General features: G+C 35.1%; 1 protein-coding gene across 7 annotated transcripts; it reads right to left on the minus strand.

Moving 5' to 3' along the window:
- Positions 1-297: 297 nt before the first annotated feature.
- On the minus strand, positions 298-17,630 carry CEP44 (centrosomal protein 44). 7 transcript variants are annotated; one of them, XM_054064612.1, is made up of 12 exons: positions 17,490-17,630; positions 16,326-16,416; positions 14,343-14,488; positions 13,693-13,840; positions 12,564-12,710; positions 11,584-11,691; positions 10,079-10,207; positions 9,727-9,936; positions 6,704-6,773; positions 5,454-5,581; positions 5,118-5,155; positions 300-4,317 (listed from the first exon to the last, which is right to left on the minus strand). In XM_054064612.1, the coding sequence occupies exons 3-12, from the start codon at positions 14,429-14,431 to the stop codon at positions 4,260-4,262; spliced, it is 1,125 nt and encodes a 374-aa protein (XP_053920587.1). In that variant the 5' UTR covers positions 14,432-14,488; positions 16,326-16,416; positions 17,490-17,630; the 3' UTR covers positions 300-4,259. The 7 variants fall into 7 exon arrangements, with proteins under 7 accessions (XP_053920592.1, XP_053920591.1, XP_053920587.1 ...); XM_054064613.1 differs by lacking the exon at positions 17,490-17,630 and adding an exon at positions 16,838-17,418; XM_054064617.1 differs by lacking the exon at positions 17,490-17,630 and having other exon boundaries at positions 298-4,317; positions 10,079-10,135; positions 16,326-17,419.
- Between the last annotated feature and the right edge of the window lie 11 nt (positions 17,631-17,641).

The following is a 17,641-nucleotide window of genomic DNA, read 5'->3' on the forward strand; positions in this document are numbered from 1 at the left end:
GAGAGAAGAAAACTGCCACTCTCATCGGGTATAGTTCAATTAAGTCATGACACCACATGACAGCAGCAGCTTCAAGATATATTACTTGATTATACATGCAGTACTTTTCACATTCAACTATTTCTTCAGAAGTCTACAATACATATACCTCATTACCAGAAAAAAAAAATCTATTATAATTCAAACAAGGTGGCTCTACTAATCAGGGCAAGACTGACAGGGAAGGAAAAGCAAGTAACATCCTTCCCTACAGCCCTTAGGGAAGGCCTTAGCCCTTAAAATCTTCCCTTAGATTTTAGTTCTGCAAATTCCAGGAGAGATTTTTCTCCTTAGTGGAAGTGATCTCAAGACTACTTTCCACCCAGGTTTCTTCTGCACCCTGTTCATTGCTGGACTAGAAACTGAATTGATCCTGACATGTGAAGTAAGGCTAAACCAGGACAAAAACACATAAAAGAACTTCAAGAATAAGCATAAGAAATTAGGATATACTCATAAGGAAATAGGACACACTTGGTAATTACGGCTTTGAGCTCTGAATACACTTCTGATGACGCAAAATAATTCCAAGTTAAGTATAAACAACGGGATGTAACTGAACCCAGTCTGTCTCATACTTGGGTGCAAACTTGAGTGATATGCAATACTTTTGATGTTTAAATAATAAAGAATATATTCTAGTGTCATAACTGCAATAATTTTCTTAGTATTTATGACTTGGAGCACTGAAATGCCACATGTAGCTGTATATACACCAACTCAAAGTATAACTAAAAGGTGTTATCAGACTGCTTTTCAATATTACAGGTTTGGGGCAAGAGGATTCTTATGTTTTCTATAGCATGTTTTAACTTCAGTAAAAAACTTAAAGTGAATATTGATATTTGATAAGGCAGAGTTAAAAAAAAATCTTAATGGGAATCCTGTAACTTTCAATAGATTTCAGAATCCTGCTTAAAAAAAAAAATCTAATTTACATTTATTTTTGTAGAAGTTTCAGTTTTAGCATTCTACTTTAATGCAACTATGCTTCATTATCCCACACAATGCATAAATACTTTCAGTTACTGAAGGTGGAATTACACTATTGATGTTTAAGTAGAGTTGTCAAGCAATTCCTTAATTATAAAATTAACAATACATATTTTTAAACTAAAAAAATCAGTTGTATTAAGAAACAGCAGTTTAATGATTTATAATCATAGAACATAAACCTTGAATAACAGTGTTCTGGTTTGAGCTAAATTAGAGTCAGTTTTGTGACTAACTCAGTTGTTGTAATTATTCTCCAAAAGCTAACTGCATGTTTTTGAGACAGTGCTCTTCTCCCTAAGGGATAACACAAGGCATTGGTAGGCAGAAAGGCCAATCCTTATACTTAACCAAGGCCATCCTCAATCTGGTGGAACGGGACCGCACCTGCAAGGAGGGGAGAACAGGGCAGGTGACCCTAAATTGATCAAGAGGATTTCCATCCCATATATGTCATACTTGATATAAAACTGAGAGGGTCTTCCTTTCTTCAGCAATGGCTGACATCCAGTGAGGACCTCATCTGTATGGTTGTTCTTGATCCCAGGTCCACGTGTTCCTGAATCCAGTTCCCAAGTCCAGCTCCCTCCTAGCCATGAAACCCATTCTCTGTCTGCTCTACAGTATTTATGGTGACATAATACAGTTAACAAGGGGGAGGAGGGGTTCACGATGTCATATATTTGTGTATATTTTACTACTTTCTTATTATTTTCATTATTATTATTATTATTTCATTAAAGCTGTAATTTTAATTTCCTACCTGCAAGTCTTTTTCCTCTCATTTCCCTCTCCCCTTTCCCTGCAAGGAGGGAGGGGAAGGATTTTTGAAAGCTCAACTGCATGGTTTTAGCTGCCGAAATTTAGCTGGGTGGAGCTAAACTGTGACTAACAGGAATTTCTTTCAAGACATTGGAAAGAGCTAGGCACAGTAGAAGCTACGGTGAGGAACCTTCTCTGGATTATTTAGTGTTTTGGAGGGTATCTAACATTTCCTGTTTCTCGGTAAGATCCAGCCATGCAATTTATTGCACATGTAGAACGTCAACTCTTTGACTGTTGTGACAATACTCAAAGTAGCATTGCACCAGTAAGTATTAAAAAACTGTTGCTATCTTTAGTCATGACATTTATTTCCCGGTATTGCACCACTTTGGTGAAGTTTTACTGTGCCATATACCATTACTAGTACTAGCTGTTTGCAATGAGAGAAATGAATCACAAAATAAAATATATAACTCAAACATGTAAAGAAGGTTTGAATGTACTATTAAATATTTCTTTTTCAGAAGATGGTACTATGTTCCAAAAATCAAATCTCATTTCAAAAGAAGCACATGTGAAAGGAAGACCTTAGAAAACCAGCTCCAATGCCCTAACAGGAATAATGCTCTTGGCTTCAGTTTGATCAAAGAAGCCCCTGCTTGGTGCTGAAAACAGCAGAAGCAAAGCTTTTGATTACAAAGACTGAATCCCCTTGTGCAGAGGAAAGTACTGCATTTAAGCTTGCAGAAGAAGGAAACCGCTGAACAACTCCGGATGTTCAGTTTTGCAGTACCATACAGAGACAATATGTAATTGCACGCTTATGGAAAGGTATTTTATATGGCAGCATCTATCAGATGCATTCAATGATAAACCCCTGTAACTTGAATCATTTATATTGACTAACCTTTTTGCCATAACACCAACAAACAGTAGATTCATTGCTCTGGTTCCTGCCACGAACATTATCAAACACCATGCACAATCTTACTTACTTAAGTCAAAAGCATCTTCAAATCCAAGGCAAACCCAAAAACATAAAGAGACATAATATTTCAAAATATTTGATCATTATTGTTTTAAAACAATTAATTTAACTGTATAGGAATATACTTTTTTCCTACTTTGGCAATTACTTTGTATGAAGATTCCCACAAGATGGTGCTATAGTCCTAATTTAGCAAATATTACCTTTTTTCTGTTGAATTGAATCTAATTGAATAACAGTTAGAATATTTCATTTCATTGTTAAAATAATGATTTGCAAGTTCTGTTTTCCAATAGGGAGCAAAAGATGTTCATACCATCTAACATTTTTTTTTTAAAACAAGTGGAAAATTAAGTTCTATTGTAAAAGTCCAAAACCCCTCAAGAACAGTTTATATAGCATAATGGATCACTGTATGCTCTTCTATTTATATGTGAAGTTAAGTAATCTTAATTCCATACAGTTATATTAAAAAAATATAATTATTGTTCAAACACAGAATCACTTCTGGCAGCATAATGTCATACAACCGCTTTTACCTTCACTTCCAAACTCTGCCAAACAAACTCTGCCACTAGTTTTGTAATATTAAACTCAAAAAATCTTTTTAAGGAAGTATTACAGCACAAAGAAACCTTCATATTATATGTTACCATTATGCAAACAATAATAAACAATGAAACCTAATCAAGCCTCACCATGTCTTTGGTTTGATCACATCATGTTCATGGAATCTACCTATGTCTCTAAATAGAAATGTCAATATGGCTTCAAATCATAAAACTGTTGTGCATCTTTGTATACTGGATGGACTCCATCTGTGCTGCTGGTCTTAAAATGCGTTGGTTAAGAACACTAAAACACTCAACACACCTCTTGCAGTCAAAGCCTATGGGCTTACTTGCACATTCTATTGTTTAGGATTAAACTGACCCTCACTTTGTCAGTGTTTATGGAAGCCATAACGCATTAGTGCTTTCCAGCTCAGCATGAAAACTTATATTTAAGTAAAAAACAGCAAAAGGATACACATTTTAAACTGAGTATTTAAGTTTTCATTAAGACAATAGTACAACAACATTAAGACAACAGATGGTAAGATGGTATGTAAGAAAGCCTCTTGGGTGCAATATGCAAGTCCCAGCTGGAATGTTTCCAGCAGGATGTAAACCACAGTGCTCAAGCTTGCACTTTGAAAGGCACACTGCTAACAAATGTCAACACAAACATACACTGCTATAATGTCTTCACTTTACAAAAGCTGGGGGGAAGCTATCTGAACAGTTTTTAAACCAAAAGTCAGGGCTGAAGAGAAACCAATACGGAGATGCATTAGAAAATATTTATTCAAAAGAATAAAAGCAATAGTGGATAATTACAAATTTGATAAATTAAAAATTGAATGCTGTACAAACATACGTATTTGTTCTGATATCCATAACATTACAGAGATCAGGTCTGAAGATCTGCACTTTCATGTCTTGTGAGAGGCATTGCTTGAGGTTTTCAACAATTCTAAGGTTTCTTCAATTCTGAAAATAAATTTTTTATACACACATTCCTATTAAAATATGGCAAGAAGTAACTCATTTGCCTTTAACTTTCTAATCAATCCAAAATATTAACAAGCAGCGCAAAATCTTAAGTTTCTTCTCATTCCTCCTCTTCTTCCGCAATTTGTTTGTATTTTAAATGCCTACCACATATCAATAAACCTTAAAGAATAGATAAAGAAGCAATCCATACAATAGATTTAAATCACAAAAAAGGGCTACAACTTTTTTCAGGCCAGACAAAGAGTAGAAATCTCTTCCTAAAGAAACATTATACAGGAATGCATTTCTCCAAGTGTAATAAAAATATTTCTGACCAAAAGAAATTTCATTACAGATCTCAAGACTTGTATCAAATACACCTTAACACAGTTTTCACAATGCTTCACTTGAAATTAGTTTAACTTCTCCTTAAATAATAAAAAATAGAGTTAAGATAATGTAGTCATTTTTCAGGAAGATGATTTGCAAGTACCAGGAAATTCCTATCAAAAGATAAATAATATTCCTATTTCTTGTGAACCAGATTCTAAACACTCTCTAATTTCTAGTTAATACTATAAAGAATGCTGCTTTCTATTGCTTTTTAGAAATAAAAAGTGACTCATCCCACAAATACAGAACAGTACACGGATTTATTATCCAGTGGAGTCATAAGGAAATGCCACGCCTAATGTAGAGACCTTTGAGGTTAGGAGCACATATGTAGATTCTCTATATGCCTTAGTCCAATATAACTCCTGGGAAATGCATTCCTGCTGCCCTTTCCTATTACTTACATTTTACTTATCCTTTCCATTCTTCTTCTTGTAGTGTCCTGCAATTTAAATGCAACAAAGTTACTGAACTCTTCAAAGCTAACATCCTTCAGATGGACTTTCATAGAAAATGAAAATTTCTTCTTTCATAGAAGAATTATTCATGGAAAATTCATAGAGAAAATGTGACCTTAAGCACTGTTCATGTACCAAACGGATTTTTATGAGATAGACCTAGACATAGTATTGCACACTTTCCTTGTTTTTCACATATAGTATATAGAACTAAAACAAACGCTTACTTGTTCTCTTAACCTCAGAAAGGAAATCAACTAAGCATTTGCCAGTTCTACTCACCTTTGAAATGTCTGTCAGACCATGAGAATTAACGGTCATGGCTTTGGGAGATGGCTTTGTGGATAACAGTGAACTGTACCCAGACAGCTGATGAAGACTCTCTGGCATGTCCTCTTTCCTCTCTGTATCTATGGAGAAATAGTCATTTTTAGGTCACTTTTGCATTTTTGCTTTCTTATTGCAAGGGAAGCTATCAAATAGCTCTATTTACAGCATGTAATAACAGAAGATAATGTACTGTTTAGAGATGGAACAAAAAAAGCTACTGGTGAAGGTCCAAAATACATTTCTCATTTTCTTAAAAGAAGATAAGTGCAGTAAACTATGTATAGCACAGGATAAACTCCAGAAAGATTACTAGGAATGCTACCTTTGTCCTGGTCAACACCTAAGTGAAATCAACACTTGAGAAAGTCTAATTACTGGGTCAAACATTTAACAGTAATTTCAAATAGTTTACGGTATTTTTATGGTAAACTGCCTGTTCAAACATGTTTCATTTTGCTAAATAACCTGTTTTATAAGCAGCAGTAAACAAAGTTATCAATTTCTTGTGTAGCTTAAAATTTGTACCAGGCTCTTGTTTTTTCTCTGGCTCTCCTTCCACTGGGATATGTTTAGCACCCATTCAGCAGAAACAGGCTTTTCTTTCACTTCGGGAAGATTTTGGTATTTTTTACAATTTTAGAATACTGTTGTCAGAGAAGAGAATTTTGTATTTAGAAAAAGACAAAAAGCATCCTCATATCTTTATTGTTATTTAGGCCGCTGTCTATGGAGCATACCTTTGGAACATGTTTAGCTACACTATTCTGTATTTAAAGTAATATTACATTATTTTAAATCAATTAAAATTAAAAAGTGTTCTTCTGTAAAGCTGTGGCTCCTGAAGAGCTATACAATTACTTTTATGCTTACAAAGGGCTTATTTTTAAAACATTATTACTGCTTTAAAGCGCAGCTAACTATTGTTTTTTCACAGCTTATTTAAATTTGTATCTTTGAAATTTTTAGTACCATGCTATGTATTTTCATTAATGCTTTAACAATTATTTCAGCAAACAAAGCTTCTAAAGAATCAATTACAAACATGAAATGACTAGCAGGTTAATTTCTAATTTGCAGCATGTGTTTAAAAAGTCAGAGGTCACTATATTGCAATTGTCTACTTAAAAACACTACAGTAGTGGAGGTCAACAAGAAGCTTTCAGCATATGATGTTAAATAAAAAGAAAAACATGAATACTCACCAGGAGAAACTGGAATCCTACTAGAAGCACATTCTTGAGCTATATTGCTGAACTCTGTAGATACATCTCTCTAAAATACAAGTTTATTGTATTTTAGCCATAAAAACTCTGTTTAAATCATCTTTTGACAGAACAAAACTATATTTAAGTACTAATTATGTACTCATATGCTAAACCAGCCAGATACGTTGGCACTACACAAATGTCTTAACAGGACTAAATAATCAAAAATTTCCATGTATAAATCACATTTAAAAAAATTGTCTATTTCAAGGGGACTTTTTTAATATCAATATCACTGTTCACAAATGGGTCAAAACCGGGTCCAAATACAGCGCATATAACTTAGGTATGAGCAGAATGAACAATCGGAATGTTCTTGGCCTGAGCGAACAATTACGTCTTGATATTGGCTGCCATTACCTTAATAAAATAAGCATATCCTCTACTTCTTGTTGATATTTAGAAATGTGGCTCCTCAGTCCTAAAAAATTAACCTAAAGATGAACTGAAATTCATTCCACTTAAATGCTTAGAACTGAAAAGTATATTTTAAGCTAGTTTCCCAGGCTCCTAAAGGAGAGGGCTCTTTCAAGAAAGGTTCTCAATTTATTCAATCTTGCTTAGAACAGGTTATTCATAAACAAAGAAACAAAATAAATATACTAAAAATAAATGGGTTTGAGTGCAATTTTCTAATTGCAAAATTAAAATAGTCAATGATCATAAACAACATCTAGACTTTTTTCACCAAGGAATTACTATTATTATTTGAAATCTCAACTTTTGGTAAAATATATCACTTTATATACAGGAGTAACTATAACAGTTAACAGGGGAATATTATACCCAAATAAGTGAGCAGGGGAGAAATAGTAGGTATTGTATGGGAAGAAGTTGGAAAAAAAATATAATACTGGATACCTCATAAAAAAATAAAAAGTGGATATCTGCACTGACTACTTCTGTTCAATTCCTTTAATTAAAATGGATATGGTAGCTTTCAGACTTTCCCAAAGCTAAATGCACAGCTGCTGCTACTTTGGCAGCAGAGCAAAACAGATCTTAGTGTGTTCCTGCTATGGTGGCTAGATGCCAAAAGTCTCTAAAAATGCAAGAATACGAAGAAAGAAGTAATTCTGAATTGCTTCTATATCAGTGAAGCACAACTTGGATGGAATTTCATGAAACAAAGAAGCAGCAATTCTCTGGCCCAAAGGACTATTTCTTGGCAGTTTTAAAATGTCGATTGCAAAAAAAGTTAGGGTTTTCAAGACTTTTTTTTAATGTAGAAAACAGCTTCTTTTGCTTTGAAAAGAAGACACACAACAATACCACACAGAAACTGAATTCAAACTTGTTTCTGCAGATGACTTCTTTCAGTAAAATGCAGTACAGAAATATAACTATCTTACTGGAAATTTTGGGGTAATATTAATGCCAAGTATTTTCCAAATACTATTCCAAACCTTTGAACAACTACAACAAACATGTTAATGAAATAAGAAACCAAGTTTACAGAAATAAAAGAACAAGCTTAATCTGAAATAGAAGCTTTCCATGCTGCTACTGTCATAAACACAGCAACTATCTCCTGAAGAAAATACTCTTGAAATAGGAGAAAAACAATCACGGTTGTTCAGCTCAAGGCTTATCGAGACTGCCAGCAGAATAAAACATTATCATTGGTGGCGTTACTTGGGCATATGTCCACTGATAATTAAATTACAATATGCATAAGAAAATTATTTCAAACAGTAAATCGCTGGAGCAATTACTGACCTGAAACTGTTAAAAAAAGAAGTGATTGAGAATGTCAATCCTTATCATGTGAGCCACAGCCTTTAGAAATAACTTGGTGATCAGTCTGAACACTTGTCCATTTCAAGACCTACCATAACTAGCACACTTTCAAGGCACACAAAAGAGTTGTCTTGTATACTAGGACTAGCAACATTTTCAAACTTGCACAGCCAACACACTCAGAGCTCCTGGTTACAAATAAATTCAACATTTTTACAGCTACAGAGAAAAATGCAGCACTGATGAACTCTTTTCCACAATGGTTTTCGACTTGTGGAAAGCATTTGACAGTATCTGAAGGATACACACAAGATATATATGCAAATACACTTTGAAATTAAGCATGTTATCATAAAACTGATGTTACAGTTCACTGCATCTCAAAATACTTACATCTATACATATACAAAATTATATAACCTGCATACAAGGACCTTTCAACACTAAGAAAAACAACAAGAGGCTTTATGCAACAAAATATTTGATTTGCCTTGACAAATAAGCCAAATGTAGTTACACCACAAGTGTAGAACTTTCAACCATTTAAAAAGGCAATGAAAATAATGGACAAGATACAGGGGGAGGGAGTGCAAAAAGGAGGAAGACCATCAATTAGGCTAGAAATTTCAGAGAGTCACAAACTAAGAATAGGACTAAATCAAGATTTAACTTTTCCATTCACCTTCTATTTTCTATTGAGCACACCATCTATTTTTGTCAACATTGATTACATAGAATGAGCAGTCTCCCAAAGGGATTATCTGTATCTGATTAGAGTTTGTATCAACAGCAATAATATTTGCCGGCCAGTATAGAAAATTCAGAATAAGCTAACCCTCAAACATGTTACTAGCACGATGAAACTCTCAACTACAGAAACATTAAGACAGCACAATTAAAAGTCTTCAAAAATTTCCTTCTACAAATTTGCTAGGAGAAAAAAAAAAAATGATTACTAATGAAAAGACGTTTAGCTACACCTGCTGCTCCTGCAAGGAAACTATTTCCAACCGAGAGCTTCACTTCATAGAGCATGAGAAAACAGGAGAACTTAACACTTAAAAATTACCACCAGCTCCATAAACAGTACTTGCATTCAGATCATGCCTTTAAAAATAGTGGAAAAGTATGCATGAGGAAGCAGGAAGAGCAGAGACAGGCCGACAACATTGTGCCTAAGGAATTTTTGTTATAGAAACAAAAACCAGAGGTTAACATACCTTCAGGGGTTGCAACAACAGTTCTGTTTCAAGAAGCAAAACTCGACTCAACAAGTTATTCCAGTCCTTCTCATCTATGATCACCTTTCCTTCCAGTTTCTCTTCTAAAACATGTAGTTTATCTTCTATCCAATCTAACTTATGAAGCTTTTCCTGGCAATCAGCAAGCTGACTCTTTATGAACTCAATCTGAGAATTATCTTCTGTGACCTGAAAATATGGATAAGACGGGTTCTGTGCTTTCAAGGCACATGTAATTCATCATCTGATAAATGATGAATTTTTCCAACTTCTTTGATATACTTATTATATACCTATTAGTTATACAGCATTTTAAAATATAAGCTCTTACTTGATCACATTTAACTTCCACAACACCGTGATCTTGGTACGCTTCTTCATTACCTCCCTGTGTTGGAAGCGGTAATGGATGGAAGTCATCAGTAACTTCACTTCCCGAGTGTCGTTCCACTAGAGGCTTCTTTAGAGCATGTTAAAAAAAAAAAAAAAAAAACAAACAAAAAAACCCCACACAACAAACACCTCACTGGTGTTATTCATTACAAGAACATTCCAATTCATCAGCCAAGTAACTGACACAGAAGACCTACCCTCTGGTGTTTTTTTATTTAAAAATGACAATTTTATCCCAACTTGTTGCAAAACACAGAAAGCAACAGCAGGCAGTCTAATTTAAAAAAAATCATACAGATATGAAAGAACTGTAAAACAAATACATGCACACTTTACCATATGTACTGTGGGCCTTGGTTCCCTTCCATAAACAGTAATGAAGGCATTACTATTATCTCTTATTACATGGGTTGTTAGTGTGGACTGGGAGGCATGAATCTCACTGTATGTATTAATGTAGACTGTTCAAACATCAAAGACACTCCTCAAACATTCAGCAAAAAAAAAGTTTAACTTAGAAGATTAGAATTCTCTCTTGACAACTGCAGCAAAATAGCCCTACCAGCTACACATTTCATTTCCTTCAATACATTTCCTACAATAACTACCTGCCATAAATCAAAACTATCCAATAATTAATAACCCACAATTACTAGTTTTGTGCAACATCTTAACACTTACAGACTCCTAGATCTTTTTTAGTGAAACTAAAAAAGCTTAAACTCTTCTCTTCTAGGGAATTCTTAATACACTCACATCCATTACCATTCAGTTCTACCATCCAACAACCAGAAGTGCCAAATGTGTCATTCCATATTTTCTTTGTGTTTTCCTCGCTAATAAAAGCCATATTTTCCCTCTAGACAGAAATCACCAACATTTAAATGGGCAATCACAGTCCTAAATGTTTTTTATAACTTTACTTTACCCTTTTAGCAGAAAATACTAGGAAAGTTGTCTCTACCACAGGTCAAGAATAACATAAGACATGAGATCAAGTGTTACAGTTGCAAAACCAAAGCAAGAGGAATGTTACATTAAGAGATCTTTGCTGAAGAGATTCAGACAAAAAAAGCAAAAAAAAAATGTTTTCGAAGTACATTGAAAACACTCCAATGTTAAGCCAAAGACACTTAAATCTCCAAATAGGACATATATTCCTTTTCCAATTGCATCTTCACTTTCATCGTTGTCCCTCCACCTGATACAATTCAAGCAGCGAACGGTACTACATCATTACCGTGAAAACTTTGAGATCAACTACTCGGCAAAAGACAGAAGAAATATCCTTTGTATTTCAGCTACTATTTCAGTCAACCACATCTGAGGGGGGGAGGGGAACAGTCTGATCAAACATTAAAAGCTAGATGAAAGCACATATTCCTGACTTGTTACAAACATAAATAACCTTTAGACAAACAACGTAAAAAACTGTTTTCATACCTGTTTAGAATTCAAAGCATTGCCACTACAATCAGGAAGGACTTTATCATAATTTGACCATACTTTGCTTTTAAAAGATCTGAGTTTTTCCTTTGCTTGGCACTTAACCTTCAAAGCGAAGAGAAGAAAACATGCTTTTAACATAGGAATGTTTTTTCAGGGGAGGAGAGGGGAGTGGGGGTAAGTGGGACATGAGGACAGGATAACATACTCCATTTTCTGCCAACGTTACCAGGCAGGAATATTGTATGTCACACACATAAACACATTTAAACCTCTGCAGGACATTAATGTAAAAAAAAAAAAAAAAAAAAATTAAGTATGACCCAAATTTACTGAGAAAACAAGATCTGGAAGCAAATACCATATCCACACACTCATTAATGCCTAAATAAGGCTGCATCAAGCTGGTCGTAAAAACAAAAGACAACTTCCATCAGAGTTGAAAGACAAATATGAAAAATATGTTATTATGACACCGAAAGTGCTTTTATTAAAGCATACACTGATGCACAGTATACACTGATAAAATCTAATGCCTTAATAATGTAAAACAAATATGTTTAATGAAAATAATCAGGTTTGAGATGTATGCCACTGAAACACATGTCATGTTTAAATTAAACGTTACCAGAACTTCAGCATATCAGGTGGTTTTGCTTTTGTTTTCAAATCTACCTGTTTGCAAAGTCTACCAAGTTACATAAACATTCACTAAGTTGAAAAGAATAAAACAAAATATATCACTTCCTATAGACAATAAGTACTAGATTTATCTCCATACTAATATAATTTTGTTTATATACGAAGCATTGGCAGCTTGTCTTTTGTATATGTGATAACAATCAAGCTATCTTCATACTAGTCTCCTCCTTATTTAGACTATCAGCAAGGCTGCATGTTCAAATAAAATGGTCTTCAGCTTCTACCTGCAGCATCAAGTATGTCAAAAGAAACTTATCTCACCATTTAATCAGTACCTTACTCGAGTTACTTAATTCCTTATGTTTTTTCACCACAGAGTCGATAATGTCACAAACAACCTGCATTTTTCTTTCCGCAAAGCCAAACTGAAGAAACTGCTGTTTTGTTAAAATTGGTTTATATTGAAATTGATCTCGAAGAAGCTGCAACAAAGTAAGAGTTTATTTCACTGTCAAAATCACCATGCAATTTGTTGTAGAAATGACATGCCCAAGTTCTTTTTCTACAATGTTTTCTTTCAATTCAGCACTTCAGAAGTTAAACCTTTTCTCATTTGGTTATTTATATATTCTCAGCCATTTCTTCTAACTAGACTTTCAACATTTCAACAACTTCCAGAAACATATCATTCACATCGCTCTTGTAAACTTTTACTCAGTCTTAAGATTCGTGAAATACATAACTCTACACATTAATATTTAAAAAAAATTAAACAAAAACTTTCCAACGTGAATGCATAATAAAAAGTTGAATTCATCTCAGCAAATGCATCAGAGGGCTAAGTAAGGCTCCCACAGAGCCTCTTTATAGATGAGTCTGTCCTTCTCAAATGAAGCCTGAATAAGCTAATTCTCTAGCCTGAATAAGCAAATATTTATTTGTTAATGCATCGATCTACCTTTTATAAAAATGTCTTTATGGATATTTTTAATGACAGCTCAAAACTATTTTCATTCACTTAAGAATTTCATTCCATTCCAACTTACAAACTTGTAAGAACTGGACTTTGCATATTAATTTTGCATGGTGTCTTAAAATAATTCTATTTCTTAATTGTGTTTTTATTACAATTATTGAGATATTTTGTTGGTATCATTTCTTCTAAGGTCACGTCTCTAAAATATATTGTGTAAGAAACATTTCAGTATTCTTCACAACTAATATAAAACACAATAATATTACTGATTTCGCTATTGTCTCAAAAAGGCTATTTGCCTAGCAACAACCAGCCATATTTTCATGAAAATCTACATGAAGATCTGCCACATAGTGACTTACTACTCATCTCAAATTCATACTCATTGCCACAAATTTTAACTTTCCTCTAAAGGTCATAGTAGATGTTTAATTTTTATGAGGTCATACTCAAAACTGTATCTCTATGATGAACATGAGGACAGATACCTTATAGATAGCTTCAATAAAACGCAAGTCACTCTTCGCTGTGAGTTCCACATCACATTTTACCAAAAGTTCTGCTATGTAAGTTGAAAAAGATGTAAAAGAATAGCTGATGATAGGTAAAAATGCAGCTGGATCACCCTTTACTAACCTGTTGAGAAACAGAAGTATTTTACACAAGTAAAACAAGTAGACAAGTATCTCCTTCATATTAAGGGTTTTTTCTTAAGCATATCTCATTCATCAGTCTTTACTGTTATCTATAAAATACTCAAAACAACAGTTTTGTGACTCATATGATTTCAACATGGTCAAGTCTATATTTCACCAGCATTTCCATCTTAATAGTCAACAACTTTGTTTTTTTCTTTTTAAATTTCCTCAATAGAATTTTGCTAGTATTTACAAAGAAATTATTAAGGTGAAAGATTAATCAAGAAGAGAAAAACAGCAGAAGAAAAAAAAGCAAGATAGTAACACACTTCAGAATTACTCTAAGGATTGCTCAATTCACGTGTATCAAACCTCAAGTTCCAATAGACATATAATCAGCTTACTCATCAGTAGATATAGTGCTAATATTTATGCATATCTTGTTTACACATCTTGTTATCACCATGTATTAGTGTAAATTTATTCACACTCCCACTTACATTGCATAATCCACATCCTTTGGATAATTTATCAAGCGAAGTCCTTGTTCTATTTTTCTTAAACTTCCTTGAAGGTCTCCTGTTGCCATTATTCCAAATACTATTCTTCAGATTATGAAATGAATGCAATATAGTACATCCTCCACCTTAAATCAAAAAAAAATGTAAACAAAAATTACAAAATGCAACAGAAATATGACTGAAATTCAAAGGGGTTTGCTCCTCTTTTCTAGATATTTCTATTTTCAAAGTGTTACAATACAGGACACAGCTAGGGCTCAATACCAATCAATATCAGTCATCATCTTAATTAATTCTAAACAGGATTAAGCAGTAATCCTAAAGCTGATCAACTATCAAAGATCTTTAAAGATAACTGAAAGCAAGAATTCAGGGTTGGCTAAATCCACTAAAACTGTGTGAAAACAAGTTTCTTCGCTGATTCAAAGGAGCAGAAACTCGACAAGCAGTGAGTGCATCCTTCAGTTTAGAATGCCATCTTATTCTTTTCTTCACCTGGTCCCAAGGACACCGCACAAAAGAGCAAAGTTCGGATGTGTAAACATCAGAAGGCAGGACTAGCAACTTATCACAGAAAACACTCGTCTATTTAGATGACCCATTAAATACACTTACAATTGTTTAGCAGGGGAGAGGGTAAAAGACTGTGTAGATATTTCAAAATAGGTGCAGGTTTATTAGGATGATAACCAGAAGGTCCCAAAAGGTTTAACTTCCACGTTGTAATACACAACTTGACAACCCACTTCTAATTTATTGTGGGCTTTGCTTCACAAAAGAAAGAGACTCATCTAAGGACTCATTGCAAACTACAAAAAGTGCCTTTCAAGAAAACACTTGAAGCAGTACCTTCAAGTATCAGTATCAACAGTGATCTTAAAGAAACTTGTCCCTCACTCCATTGCTTCAAAATACATTTAAGTTTAGAGATAGACTACAATACTATTTATTGTATTGCAGCCACTGTTTTATAAGCAGTCAATATTAGTTGTTCTCCAACACAAGACTTAAAAGCACAGACTGGATCACAGCCCAGCTCTTAAGTCACAATTGAAAATAAGAGGCCTGCCTCTTTGCACTGTGGACAGATCAACAGTATTTGAGAAAGTCTACCAGCAAAATAACAAACTCTGTTGAATGGTTCAGAGAAAAATAGAGGGTGAAAAAAGGAGAAAGTTAATTAAAAGTACAGATAGTTGACACTTGTCACACTTCCTCATATCCTTGAGATCTATTTGTGACTAACTGACTTAATCCTCTACAGTACTTCCCCCAAAAGTCTTAGTAAAATTAATTATATTAATTATAAAGCCTTAGAACAGAAGTTTACTGCTCTATTTTCTGCTATAACCTGGGAGATAATTGTCTGCCGCTATCTTTTTCGACTTTCTTTTCTTGCCAGAAAACAAATACTTTGAAGCCTAATAGTCCAAGCGGTAAAGAGGCATTGCCTGACAGCCTAAACATGAAGACAGTCTCAACGTACAGAATTCTGTATCTTTTCTCTTGCTGACATAAGAGATTCAAATGAAAAGACCAAACACCCCTAAGACATTATGTGTAGCCTTGTCAGAAATCAACTGATGGGTACGCCAGTTTGTAGCTTTGTTATTTGGTCCTACTCATTAAAGTAACTAGGTTTTTTGAAAGTAACTTCCTGACCACATACTTCACAGCTGAAGCTTCCATTCACAATGGGCTGGGTTTGTCTTTTTTTTTTTTCCTTCTACTGCCTCTGTGGTGTTTAAAATGGCAGTTCTTAGTAAGATTGAGATCTTCACATGTGTTTTGCCCTTGTTAAAGTATTTTCTTCTTATTTAATTATTAGGATCTTCCTCTTTAATCATTAGGTTCTGGGTTATCAGTTGTGTAAATATGAGTACACAACACTCATTGTTAAAAGTTAGGGACAATTTAATCTCAAGTATTTGTAAACTGAGGCAGGTGTTCTTTCTGCATTACCTTACAAAGTGATCCACTCTACAGTTCTGCCAATTTGACCAGATCTCAAGGCAAGTCTCAAAGAGTCTTGACATAAAACTGAAGCTCTAATCTGCAATGCAAATACGCATAGAGGACACAGAAATTCATCTAATCACATAGGCTGTTTCCCAAAAGTACCAACAAACCTTTCTACACTTGATCTCTAGATGGCAAAACTGACAACTATGGTCACTACAAACTGAATAGCTCAAGAGATCATAAAAATAACAGTTAGTAGAAAATACTCCAACAGCTTGGGAGGCTGAACACTGTAAAAAGCTGCACATAGCTTTTCTTTCTAGTCATTAATAACAGAACAGTTACAGAACTATTAATAACAGAACAGTTACAGAACATTAGCTATCTAGAATAAAATTAGGTATAACAAAGACTAAATAGATGACGACCTAGAACCATAAGTGGTTTAAAGAACAAGTCTTAAAATTGCACACGGTATTCAAAGAAATAATGAATGTCAAAACAAAACCAACCTGAAACACAAAGAACCCATGCAAGTTACTTAGCATCTTAACATTATAGACACAGTCTTCGAAACGTCTAACAAAAAAGACTTTTCATTTCTTCAAATTGTAATTACTCTTTTATGCAGCGGAGGGAGGCAATCACGCCATTGAGAAGAAACACAATAACGTCAATGGAAAACCATCGAATCATAGAATAGTTTGGGTTGGAAGGGACTTTAAAGACCATCTAGTTCCAAAACACCTGCCGTGGGAAGGGACGGGAAGGAACATGTTCCACTGGATTAGGCTGTATATGTATATGCATGTATAAATATCGCACTTCGCTGCCGTGGCGGCTGTAACATGCTGCCAGCACACAGGATATGTGCAAACCCAAGAAGCTGTGCGTCGCGGTTGCCCTGGGAGACACCGAAACACCGGCGGGGGCGGGCCGGAGGAATTGGAGGTGGAAAATGTGTCCCTGCCATGAGACGAACTCACAAGAACGGGACTGAGCCGGCCCTCACCCCGCCCTTCCTCGGCCCTAGACCAGCACGAGACCAGAAAGAGAAGGCGAAGAGGGACCCTGGGCCCTCGCACACCACCGGTCCCTAAGGGAGAGCGGGGGGGGGGGGGAACACCCAAACCCGTGCCCTGACGGGGAGATCCTGACGCTCACCTGCCCCCACTGAGCAGCCGCCTGTCTCAGGCCTCCCCTCGGCGCCTCGGCCTCCCCTCAGCCCCGCGCCTGACCGCACTCCCGCAACCTCCCCTCAGCGCGAACCAAATCTGCCGCCGCCGGCCCCAACGGCCCCTTCCGTTTCCGCTCTG

Source organism: Cuculus canorus, chromosome 4, assembly GCF_017976375.1.
Source record: "Cuculus canorus isolate bCucCan1 chromosome 4, bCucCan1.pri, whole genome shotgun sequence".
Lineage (NCBI taxonomy): Eukaryota > Metazoa > Chordata > Aves > Cuculiformes > Cuculidae > Cuculus > Cuculus canorus.

Excerpts from the sequence above, each read along its gene's own strand:
- CEP44 (XM_054064612.1), bottom strand. The coding sequence starts at position 14,431 with ATGGCAACAGGAGACCTTCAAGGAAGTTTAAGAAAAATAGAACAAGGA. Across the intron at positions 13,841-14,342 it reads AAGGATGTGGATTATGCAAT|GTTAGTAAAGGGTGATCCAG; the intron begins GTAAGTGGGAGT and ends GTTTCTCAACAG. Across the intron at positions 11,692-12,563 it reads AATTAAGTAACTCGAGTAAG|GTTAAGTGCCAAGCAAAGGA; the intron begins GTACTGATTAAA and ends TTCGCTTTGAAG.